General features: G+C 39.1%; 1 protein-coding gene across 4 annotated transcripts in view; it reads right to left on the bottom strand.

The window, feature by feature from the left end:
* Positions 1-648: 648 nt before the first annotated feature.
* Plcl2 (phospholipase C like 2) overlaps positions 649-13,180 on the bottom strand; it is a 191,235-nt gene continuing 178,703 nt past the window's right edge. For all 4 annotated transcript variants that reach the window (XM_087182246.1, XM_087182245.1, XM_021243923.2 and 1 more), the window contains one exon: positions 649-6,544. In XM_087182246.1, the coding sequence (XP_087038372.1) occupies positions 6,365-6,544 (180 nt within the window). In that variant the 3' untranslated portion in view covers positions 649-6,364. The remainder of the gene's footprint in view (positions 6,545-13,180) is intronic.

The following is a 13,180-nucleotide window of genomic DNA, read 5'->3' on the forward strand; positions in this document are numbered from 1 at the left end:
TAAGCATGGTAAGTTCTTCTCACTGAGACTTGGGGAAATGGGATGGGGTGGGGGTTACTCTTCATTTCATTCCTCCTTTATGCCTTGAATATCTATATTATGTTTTGTTATATGTCCAGAATGCTCACTCAACCTGTTACCTCAATGCCCACAGAAGTCCATTCTCAAAGGAATCTTACAAAGATTTTAGGTTTAGTTTTGAGTAAGACTTTAAAAATTCTTTTTGGAGAGGAAATACTGGTTTTTACAAATTCTGGTAGTCAGAATTCTGAAAGTCCAGTTGTTTGTTTGTTTTCTTGGTACTGGCGATCGAACTTGGGACCTTGCACTTGCAAGGCAGGTGCCGGAACCACTGAGCTAAATGCCCAGCCCTGATAGTCCAGTTGTTAATCTCAACTTTCTACCAAGCATCTGTAGCTTTGATAAAATAAAAAATTACTCTATTTGGTAAAACTGAATTGCTAAGCATCTTCCAGGTCTGAGCTCTATTCCTTAAATACTCAGTGCTTTGATTGTTCTGTCCTTACAGAGTTATAGCTTTCCTTGACAGTAAAAGTTGGAACTTCTCCGGGAGAGGAGGTGGTATCTGAACACTGCCATGTGAAGTCAGTGGTGCCATTTCCTTGGGAGTGAGTGAGAGATGGGGACTGTGAGGGGCACAAGCACTTTTTATTTACATTTGTCAGCATTTGACTTTTTGGTTAACAATGAGCAAGTATATTTTGTAATTAAATAAAGCCAATAAGAAGTGGGTTGCATATAATAAAACTGTTTTGCACTACTCTTTAGGAAAACAAGGTAAAGTCCCTGACTAGCCTACCAAGCCCTCCTCACCATTCACTCCACCTCTCTCCCTGCCCTTCTCTGTTGTTGAACAGTTGTATTGTCCTTTGTCTAGGTCCTCAATCACTTTCCCTTCCCATCACCACTGTCTTTTGCATTATTACACTGTTTTCTCCATCTAACTTGACTGAACTGCTCACCCTCCCCTGACCCTTTTTTGGGGGGCAGGGTGGGAGAGCATTTTGTCTTCAGTTCTCAGCTCACATTCCACATTCTCAGTAAAAGTTTTGTGGCAGTCTATTTTCCAAGATGGTCTTCAGATTACCTCCTATCCTATCTCTTCTTCTGCAACACGGCCTTGCCACTCTTGTCAAACGAAGGAATCAAATTCCCTACTGGCCTGAACTGGGCAGGACTTGGTCACATGAACAATGGAATGCAGCACAAGTGACATTCAGAACAGTCTAAGTGAGGCTCAAAGGACTAGCAACTTCCATATGGACCATTTCAAGTACTCTGTCTTGGGAGGATCCCTGTTGGAACTCAGTGCCTTGCTGTGAGAAATCCAAGCCACATGGAGAGTCCATGCACAGATGCTCTGATCTACAGCCCCAGCTGGGCTTCCTACAGCAGCCGCTGAGTAAGCCATCTAGCAAGTCCAGCAAGCAAGACCCATAAGGAAGCTGAGGATGTAGCCAAGTGCTAGAGCATTCGCCTATGACATATGGGTTCTGAGTTTGATCCCTAGAGCCACAACAAAAGAAAAAAGAAAAAAAGAATTCCAAGGTAACTCTACTCAACCCACAGAGCCATGACTGTTTTGAATTTGGGAGGTTAAGTTACATAGCAATAGTTACTCAGTCTGTCTTCCCAGAAGAGGAAAGGCCCCTATTAAGATGCTCTAACCACTCCACTTTTCAGTAACAGTGAATGATGATAACACAACCAGTGTACTGGGAGCCAGGCACTGGTCTAAGTGTTTTATATACACCATTATTCTGTCCTCACAGAGACCTGCAAGCCAAAGCAACATTGTTAAACATCCTTCTTCAAGGCAAGGTTGGTTGGAGCACCTTGTCCTCGGTACTCAGCCTGGGTGTGAACCAGGCAATCCCTGAGCAGGGCTCCTTCACAGCACCACAGTTGGTTTGTAATTGTGTCTGTATCCTTGTAATTATTCAGATTTCTCTCTTCCTAACTACACTGTGAGTTCTATGGGGGCTGGCTGAGATCATGTCTATGTTTACTCAGAGTGAATTCTCTGATTTCTACTCACAAAATCAGAGTAAATCTCAGTGCTTCTAGAGAGCTCACATTCAACATGAAAGGAAAAAAAATACCAACTGTTTAATAGTTCTTTATAAGATAGTGCCAAACTTTAGTTTATAGATGAAATACGTATTTGGAATTCAAAAGAATATAGCATAGTACTTGAGAATATAGGCTTTTGAGAAGGCAGATCCTGGTTCAAAGCCTTGAGTGTAACCTTGGTTGTTAATTAACCTGCTTAAAATCTTTAGTTCTTAATCTATATCAGATAGATGCCTTCCCAATTGTTGAGAAAACACATACATTAGTTAGCTTTGCATTACAATAAAATACCTGCGGTAATCAACTTAAAAAAGAGAAAATTATTTTGGCTCACAGGTTTGGAGATTTCAGTCCATGATGGGTTGTCCCCACTACTTTTGCATCTGTGGCAAGGCAGAACATCCTGGCAGGAGCACATGGCAGAGGAAACTGCTTGCCTCATGGCAGCCAAGAAGCAATGACAGGAAGAGGAGGAGCCAGGATCCCAATATCTCTTCAAGGGCACACTCTCAATGATACAAAACCTTCCATTTGGCCCCACACCTTAAAGCTTCTACCATATCCAACGGCACCAAACTGGGGACTAAGCCTTTAACACATGGGTTTATGGGGACATTTAAGATCCAAATCATAGCAAAGTGACATATATGCAAAGCATCTTGAACACATCCTCAGTACACAACCCCAACAGAATCTCACTGTCAAACATAACCAATAGAAAATTCCTACAACTGACGGCAAGTGTTAGGTTTGTTCATGTTAAGCATTAGTTAAGTACCATAAACAACCATGTTAAATGGTTGTAAATGGTAAATGGTAGACAGGTCTATCCACCTTGGGTAGTCTCACTCATTGGATATATAAATTATATAAAATTTTTAAAATAGTTGAAGATTTAACAAGTTCAAAGTATCTCACTATAGTAAATGAGGCCTCATGAAGGCTGCTTGTGGAAATCTTTGTTGAGTGGGTGATGAAGAAGTGGACCTTTCCTTATACCAAGCCTAAGAACTCCATCCCCCTGTCCTGGTTCGTCGGCCATACCTGTGCTCAGATGGAGGAGGTAAGCATTTGGTATTAGATGATTACTTTACTGCTATTTAGAAGCTGTACCCGCCAAAAGGAGAAAAATAGATCAACACATGGCTGATACATTTGCTAAGTATGGGGAGAGGAGGCTGAATGTACTTAGCATGTTTGCAGAGATCTCAAGGTTTACTCCGTGGGCATGACATCAATCAGCATGACTGCTGGAAACCTGCCACTGGTCATTCACATACGGCCAGTGTGACGTCTATTCTTCCCAGTACTGGGGCTTAGAGCCAGAGAAGGCTAAGCTACATCCTCAGCTCTTTCTTACTTTTTTCAGTATTGGGAATTGAACTCAGGACCTTGCGCTTGCCAGGCAGGTGTAGCGCCACTGAGCTACACCCCCTGCCCTTCTTTTTGAGAGAGGGTCTTGCTATGTTGCCCAGGCTGGACTTGAACTTGCCACCCTCCTAGCTCAGCCTCCTGATTAGTTGAGATTACAGGTGTGTGCCATCATGCTCAGGCAGTATGATTTTTAATTTCCCAAAGAAATGACCAGGTGTTTGCCAATTTTTGTGCATTTTTGGCCAACTCTTCATTTTCTTATGCTTCTGCAGAAATTTACCTTAAAAAAATTTTTGTACTGGGAGTTGAATCCAGGGCCTTCACACTGAGCTACATCTCTAGCCCTTTTTAAAAAAAATTTGAGTCTTGCTAATCCCTAAACTAAACTGGGCTCAAACTTGCAATCCTCCTGCCTCATAATCCCAGAGTGGTGGGATTACAAGTATATGCCGCCATTCCAGGCTTTACTAGCTGTTTTTATGATACTGCTGATCATATATTCTCAACTGGAAATAAAGCACAGTGGATGGGTGTATGTATACTCCCACCAACATACTTATTAGTCAAAATGTCAGGCAATTATTTGTATTTATAGTAATTTAAATGGGTGCTCCCCATTTAAGGAGTGTAGATAATGGAAGATAGCCCCCATGTTATCCTGACTGTCCCCATAATTTAGAAACCAGGATCAGAGATCTATGTTCATTTATCAGCAGGCTTATTATGAGGCATATACAGGTTCAATTCAGAGTGGGCCAGTTAGTTAGGCCTTTGCAAGAGAAAACTATAAAGTTCCATAAATCATATATGTGGCTCTAGCCAGTTTGCTAAATGCTTTCTGCTTCCATATGAATGAGGCAAAGGGTATAACAGCTCAACTGGCTATAAATTTGTGGCTGCTGACTAGGATCATCATCTTCACCAATGGATGGTACATTTGTAGAGGCAGAATACAGACAGAGAAATACCATGGCTTTGGGAAACACTCCTAAACTATTGTGCCTGGTTTTCACCATCATTTGGCTTATTTCTTTGGAGAGATGGGTCAAAAGAAAGTTGATTTTTTAGAAATAAAAGGTGGAGCAAGCCCTGGGCTGGATCCAGCACCAATATGATACCTAACAGACTGGAACATCAGGCGATGAATTTTAATTTTCCAGCTGCAAATTCTGCATATGGAAAAGAATGTGTCAGACTGAATGATCTCACTGACTCCTTCAGTTTTAAGATCACTGATTCAACCCTGTGTAAACTACAATAAATTACCTGTGTCTTGCCATCAGAATCATTTAACTCACAAATTAGACAACATCTGGCATTATCACAAATGTAGCCATTTTTTCATTTTCACTCTAAAAGCCTTTTATGATTTCTGAATTTTCACTTTGAACACTGTTTACTTATTAAGTTCAAGGATTGCTATCAATGATCTGTAATCCTTCTATGTCTCTTTATTCTGTTATTTTTCTATTCATTTTTCTCCCCATGAAGAGTTCATTCCTGAGCCAAAAGCCTAAGTTACTGGCTGGTGGTAAGCCTGCACTATTATTTAAGTAACAGGCAGGATTCACTTTATAACTAGGATTATATCTACAGAAGGGCAGTGGAGTTGGCACCTTAAATACAATATTAGAACAAAATGGCAGATACCAAGCACAGAAATTATTTTTTTAAAAGGATGTTCAAGAGGCTGGGCAAAAGTAAATGAATTGTGCTCACTTGAGCATCTCCCTGTGAGGAAATAGATAATGAGATACCCAGCTGAAGATCACATACATCTATTTGGCTCACACACCTGAAAACACAATATAAAAGAGAGGCTGTTGAATATTTAGAGCTTTGAATTTGAAAGCAGTTTTAATTTGGAAGAAGCAATAATTAGGTTGCAGTGTTCAGTATCTTTTTTTTTTTTTAAATCTTCAATTTCACTGGTTTTGAAAATAAAAGCTTGGATTAAAAATGCAGCTGGTACACAAGTATCCTTCAAAGATGGAGAAACAAAGACTTTCTCAGACCAACAAAAATTGCAGGGATTTTTCACCAGTAGACCTGTAGGAAAACTGTATTTGTTCCACGCTCTCTAGCTGCTTTCAACTTATTTATTTTTAACAAAGCCATTTAACAAGTAACTGGCTACTCTTCAGAGTAGACTATTTTGAACTTGAAATTTAAAGAGTTAAAATTTCATTAAAACCATGTAGTGGTATTGGAGAAATATCATAAAACATCTCTTTAATGTGAACACTACTTCATACAGTGAAAAACTATTTACAAGGCATCACTTTCAGACTGCTGCTGTTGCATCAACTCCCCATATGCTAACACAAGTCTTCAAGCAGGGAGCTTCAGTCCAATTGCACATCCTCATTCTCCTCGACGGCTCGCCAAGGTTCCTGGGGGTTCAGGGAACTTGTCCACTTAATTCTCCTCAGTAATTATGGCTCAGCAAGGATGACCCCAAAGTCATCTATAACCCAGAGACTCTGGCAACCACACATGTATAAAATGAACAGATAAGGTCTTGTCACCAATAAATACTAATTTGGCAGTCCAATCCATTTCCAATCTTAAGAAATTATTTTCACTTAGGAAAATACCTGTTTCTCAGTGGAACTAAAGTGGCTAATCTGTTCTTCATATTGAAACTGTGTTAGAAGGTTTCTGTATACAAATATAGCATGTTTTGGCCAGGAATATAATTTCTTGTTAGAGAGTTTATTTGCCTTCACACACAGGATTGCTACATACATTCACAGTTTTAATAGACTGTAATTAGCTATTCCAGTTGTGCTTTAAAATCCCAAATATTATTCTCATCAACGAGTGCAAAGCAAATGTCTCATTTGACTACAATTGGTCCTAGAGTTATAAACTCCATGATTTGTAGGAAGTTCCTCTATTCTCCAGTTTCATCGTTTGCTTTTTCAGGTATGACTTCTAGGCTCCGGCGTGGCTTTTGGACCTCAGCATTTTCAGTGCCCGGCTTATTCAGTCCACACGAAACAGCAGCATAATGGATTTGTTTCAGGTTCTCCAAAGTCTCATTCTTAGCATATTTCAAAAGATCAGCTTGTCCCTGAAACAAAATATGCAATTAAACAGCATTAGGTATGACATGACTTACTGTTAAGACTTTACAGTATAGGTCTTTGGCTGAAATAGAAGTATTTTGTTTCTGCAAGAAGGCATATTTTTTATTGGCACATCTGAATAGGCCGATTTTAGTTAAAAACAAAACACCGACAAGTTTTCCCAATTTCAACACCACACTCCAAAAGTGTGATGCTTTTTCAGTCCTTTCCACTCATAAATCTGCATCAAGCTGTGTGTGCACATGTATTATTCCTGTATATTTTGGATGTTTTTCACTGACTGCCCAATCCTGTTTTTTCCTTTTAAGATTTTTCTTTTTTCTTAAAAAAAAAAAAACATTTTATTCTGGAATAAGTACCCATTCACAGAAGGATACAAATATTGTAGAGGTCTTGTGTACCCTTCAGATAATTTTCTAATGCTGACATTTCACAGAACTATAATACAGTACCTGAAGAAGGACACAGACACTGATACAATGCGATACGTGTCTACAGTTCTATGTAACTTGACCTTGGCCTTTACTCACTAGCTGTCATGGCACCTCTTCAATTGTTGTTGACCAAAAATGCCTGAAGACATTGCTAAATGTCTTCTGGGGATAAAAGTGCCCCTGGCTTAGACCCACTGGGCTAATCCTAAAGTTCCTGAGTAGAAGAGATTAAGAGGTGCTGCTCTACTATGCAGATTGCTACTTTGCCATTTTGTTATACTTTTCAGACTTAACCTGTTTAACAGTTCTTGCTACTTATACCATTTCCTTTCCTTTTCTTTAGTCTCCTCGTTCACTATTTTTCCCTTTCCCCAGCCTCTCAATTTATTCCACATATTTCACTTATTTTCTTTATGATTCCTCTATCGTTTGACATTTTGTCACACTTAACATCTCTTCTTCCCCTTTTCGTTTTTTACTTCTTTAACTGCCTCCAAATGCACAGTGCCTTTACAGTATTTCTGGTTTCTATGCAAGCAGACTTGGAGCCGGCTGCAGAGGAGAATGGGTAAGAACGTACCTTGGCAGGCAAATGGACTGTAATCAAATTTTAGCCACTGGTGAGACCAAATTGCAATGGAATTTTAAACCACCATGAGGCCCAAATCCACAGGATGGTTTGGTTGCTTACCACTTACTATTCATGATTTTCCTACTTTACAGAGAACTTTAATTAGTAACTAAAAATAGATGTTCCATTGCTTAGTTTAACTGAGGCTTCATTTTTATTCATTCCTCCTTGTCACTGAACTCAAATGTTGAAAAAATGCTAGTAACAAGGCTTTTGTGTGTAAGTATAGCATACTTTATCAGGAATATAATTTATTAAAGAGTTAACCTTCACAAGCAGAATTACGATATACATTAATGGTTTAATAGATTTTTAACTAGATATTCCATTTGTATCTTAAAATTACAAATATTATTTTAAGTCAAATAACTTTTAAGTTTTAGAGCAGTTTTAAACCTAACCCAGACTCCACACATTTAGAGCATCCTCCAGCATCAGCAGCCCATTACTACAGAGGTACATCTGCTATCACTGATGAGCTACACTGATGATCAGTATAATCCAAAGGCCAGTGGTTTGAATTAGGGTTCACTCTTGGTGTAGAATGGATTTGTGCAAATGTATGATAGGCATCCATCATTATAGTATCATACAAAATAGTTTTACCGCTCTAAAAATCCTCTATGTTCTGCCAAGTCGGCCCTCCCCCACACCTCTCCAAGCCAAACCCCTGGCAACCACTAATCTTTCTACTGTTTCCATAGTTTTAGCTTTTCCAGAATGTTATATAGTTGGAATTTACAGTATGTAGTTTTTTCAGGTGAGTTTCTTTCACTTAGTCATATGGACTTAAGGTTCTTATGCTTTTCATAGGTTGATAGTTCATTTTGGTTCAAGGCTAAATAATATTCCTTTATCTTGTTGTACCACAATTTATCCATTTAGCAACTGAAAGACATCTTGATTACTTCTCAATTTTGGCAATTATAAAGAAGCTGCTATAAATGTCTTAGATACGAGTTTTCAACTCATTTGAGTACATACTAAGGAGAGTCACTACTGCATCATATGGAAAAATAGGTTTAGATTTATAAGCAACTGCCAAACTGTCTTCCAAAGTGGTAGTACCATTTTGTACTCCCACCAGCAATAAATGAGAGTTCCTGTTATTCCAAATTCTAGCCAGTATTTGTTGTCAATGTTTTAGATTTTGGCCATTCTAATAGGTATGTAGTGGTAACTCATTTTAATTTGCTTATTTCCATGACATTCGGTGTTGAACGTCTTTCCCTGTGCTTACTTGTATATATTCTTTATCGAGGTGTCTGCTCAGGGTTTGCCCATTTTCAATCAGGTCTATTTCCTTATTGAATTACAAGAATTCTTTGAATATTTTGGAAAGCAGTTCTTTATCAGGTGTGTCTTTTGCAAATATTTTTTCCTAATCTGTGGTTTCCCTTCTCATTCTCTTCAAATTGTCTTTTGCAGTGCAGTTTTTAGGTTCTTTTTTTTTACTTTTAAATTAATTTATTGGTACAATTTAAACGTACATAATGATCACATTCATCAAAGGGAGTTTGTACCTGTAGATGATATACCTTGATTCCTCTTTTTCTCCCATTCCCTTTCCCTCTCTTCAACCTCTCCTCCCCCTTATTTACAAAAGCTTTGCTTCCACTTTTCCTTCTTTTCTCAATTTTTTCCCTTCCTTTTCCCCCTCCTCCTTTCAGTTTCCCTTTCCTTTTGAACAATTTCTTCCTATTTCATGTAATCATTAGTTTTAATGAGGTCAAGATTATTAATTCCTTCTTTCATGGATTGCGTTTTCAGTGGAATGTCTAAAATGTCATTGCCACACCCAACATCACCAGATTTTCTGTTATCTTCTAGTCCTCTCCTGTTTTTTTGTTTTGTTTTGTTTTATCTTCAGATCTATGACCCATTGTGAGTTAACTCTTGAGAAGGTCTGTGCCTAGTCTCATTTTTTGCACAGGTATCCAGTTGTTCCTGCACCATTTGTTTAAAAGGCTCCACTAACTGTATTTAGTATGTGCGCTGCTAAAGTGAGGACAGATAACTGTATTTATATAGATCTATTTCTGGGCTCTCCGTTCTGTTCCCATTTTCGTCTAGTCTTCTGCCAATACTACACTGTTCTGATTAATGTACTTTGCAGCAACTCTTAAATGGAGGTAGTGTCAGTCCTTCAACTCTTTTGTTCTCCTTCAATACTGCAATGTCTATTCAGGGTCTTTTATCTCTCTATATAAGTTTTAGAATCAGCTTGTCAATATCCAGGAATATGATGTTAAGTAAAATAAATCAGATACACAAGCCTAAATGTCATATGGTTTCTCTTACATGAAGAACCTAAAATATAAATATAGATCAAACTAAAAGAATGAGAAATAGGGAGATAGATCTTTTGCAAATGGGAAGTGAACCAAGAGATGGAGGGGGGCGAGGGAAATTAGAGGAAGAGAATGAAAAAAGAATTAGAATGTTATGTACATGCACTAACTTCCCATGAGGAATGTGATGATTATGTACTACAAACATGTGCTAACAAAATATAAAAATCGAGAAAAAATATTTTGTGGAGGACTTTTGCATCTATGTTCATGAGAGATATTCGTTTGCAGTTTATCTGATGTTGGCCTTGGGGTAATGCTGGCCTTGTAGAATGAGTTATAAGTATTCACTCTGCTTCTATCTTCTGGACACTACACAGAACTAGTACAATTTCTTCTTAAATATATAGATGCTATCAGTGAACCTGTTTTGGCTGGTGTATTCTGTTTCGAAAGGCTATTAATTACAGATTCAGTTTCTTTATTAGATGTAAGCCTGTTCAGATAGTGTATTTCTTCTTAGTGTAAGTTTTGGCAGATTGCGTCTTTCAAGGAATTGTTCTGTTCCATGCAGGTCATCAAGTTTTCTGCCAGAGAATGGTTAATGATATAACTGTATTAACCATTTTATTGTCCAAAGGATTTGTAGTCCTCTCTTTCATTGCAAACAGTAGTAATTCGTGTCTTCTTTTTTTTTCCTTAGCTTGGCTGGAGGTTTATTTATTTACTTATTCAAAGATAGCTTTGGTTTTATTGATTTGTCTCTATTAATTTCCATTGATTTCTTCTCTAATATGACATTTATGAATGAAAATTGGTGGTTCTTTGTTGAAAATGCCTACCTGAATATCCTCTTGGACTTCACATGTCCAAAACTGAGCTCCTGATATCCTGCTGTTCTCTCCACAAGCAGCCTCTCCTCACTGAAAGGACCCCCGTTCTTGCAGTCACTTGGCCCCATGATTCTGCTCTCTTCACTGACTCCTCTGCTGCTTCCCCATCTCCCAGCCAGCCTGTCAGCACCTCTTTTTGTCTCAGTCTTCTCTGCACACACACACTCCCCATCACTTCTTACCACACTCACTGCCACTGGAGTCTGAGCCACTCTCATTTGCCCCTAGGTTTATGACAGCCCCCTCTGACTGGTCTCCCTTATTTTCTCTTTTCAACATGACAGCCAGAGAACTCCAACTGGAACACACTCAGAACACATCTTCCCTCCGCCTGAAGTCCTCCAGTGGCTTCCTCTGTGCATTTACTGTTCCACCTGCACAGAAGGCTCTTGGCCCTGAAAGACACAGGGCTCACTCCCTCTGTTGTCTAAAATTTGACCCCTCTCCCCAGTTCGGTTACCCTTTTTTCCTGCCCTGCATTTTACAACGCTCATTAGTCTCTGACGCCTTGTGTTGTTTTGTTTATTATTTGTGTTTACCAGTAAATGTGAGCTCCATGAGAACAGAGGTTTTTGTTTCCTGATCATTGCTAAATCTTTGGAGCTTAGAACAGTGCCAGCTACACAGTAAGGGATCAGTAAGCATCTGCTGAATGAATGTAATTAAGTATGTGAAAGTCTTGTTTTTAATATTCACAGCTGCCCCCCAAGCAATGTGTTTTGTCTTTTCTGTGCCTATATATAAATAGGTACTGTATTTTATTTCTTGTAAGTGGGATTAAGCAATCTGTCTTTTGTTCTCTGGTTTGGTTTTTTATGTCTAGAAGTCATGTCCTGGTGATCTATTTCAGCATATGCTGATCTACCACATGAAGTCAGGGTATTTTAAAAAAACATCCCCAGATGGTGTAGGATGGCTAATGTGGTAATAAGAGTTCTTTATCTGGATAAATCTAACATTTCCCAAGCTTAGACAAGTTGTTATAGCATCTTGAACAGACCAGGTAGTTTTTCAACCATTATCCAAGTGACACAAAAGGGCTCCCATAGCCAGCACATCTGGGCTTGGACAGCCGCTGTATTTGGTACTTGCCACTTACTCTGCTGTATATATTTTGAGTTAAGGCAGCTAGAGTGAGTAAAGAACAATTCTGAAGGCAGTAGAAGTGTTTTTAGCAGCAGTGTTCCCATGTCACTGCTTCAAAAGATGCTGAAAGAGCAGAGGTTATTTAAATTGCAGCCGCCCACTCACAAAGGGTGTCTAGTTTGAAGACTTGCTATGAAGTTGGCTTTGTAATGTTTCCAGTTAAAAAAACTCATTTGGTTTCACAATTCTGCTTTGAATCTTATAACTCATCTTATTTGATTTTCATCTTGAATGAGTTATAACAACCTTAAGTCAAAATATTTAAGGTTCTTCCTTTGGCTCAGAAAGTAATCTTTAACAGACACTGCTAAGGGCAGTGGCAGGATCTCAGCAGCTCTTTCTGAGAGTTTGGCTGAGCCCATGGCTTACCTGGACTGGATGAGAGGCTAGAGCAACCAGGAAAGGAAGAATGGCAGATGCCAAACCCCAGAGCCAGCACCCCAGTGGTACTTAACACTTGATAGTCACCAGAATTTTTTGCATGACCACAAAAGATGTTCCAGTTTTTAATATATTAAAAATATTTCAAGGCACATCTGTTAGTGCTATGTAAGTTTTGAAACTAAAATTAATCACAATTCAGTGTGTAGAGGGGTAACCTGAAATCTTATGTTTTGAGTTAACATAGCTACTATGAACAAAGAAGAATTCTGAAGCCAGTGGTAGTGTTTGTTGTAGCAGTGTTCCCTCGTCATTGCTTTTATCCAGATCCAGAGGTAAAACAGTAGGGATTCTATATTCCAGTTAACTTCTTCAAAGCCCCTTTGTCAAACTAGAGAAAGACAGGTGGCTTACTGCTAAGGTGAGGGATCCAGTACAGCCACAAGGACTTGCCACTGGCCTGTACAGTAGGCACAGGGCTGGAATCTGGAGAGAGCACATGCGGTCACCTGCCATTCCTTGGGGGCCAGAGGATACTTCTAAATCACACACAGTAGAAGGAAGAGAAAGAAGAGGACACTCATACCATTTAGGAATCTGAGGGAAGCACAAAAGTACTCAAATATTTTTGTTTGAATAAAAACAGAAATGTAAATCATCAGTGTCTGGCATTTACCGCCACATGCCTGAAGCCCACACTAACTTTAAGGTTGTTCTGGGGCCATGACTCTAACCGAGAAGGTTCACCTGGACAAGGACAGACTAGGCTGTCTCGTTCCAGGATTGCACAGCAGATTTCAGGTACCCTGCACTGGCACCACCTACTCCCCAAAGAGACGACTCT

This window comes from Heterocephalus glaber, unplaced genomic scaffold (assembly GCF_053883595.1).
Source record: "Heterocephalus glaber isolate CG9 unplaced genomic scaffold, H.glaber_assembly_v1.0 deba00001472, whole genome shotgun sequence".
Lineage (NCBI taxonomy): Eukaryota > Metazoa > Chordata > Mammalia > Rodentia > Bathyergidae > Heterocephalus > Heterocephalus glaber.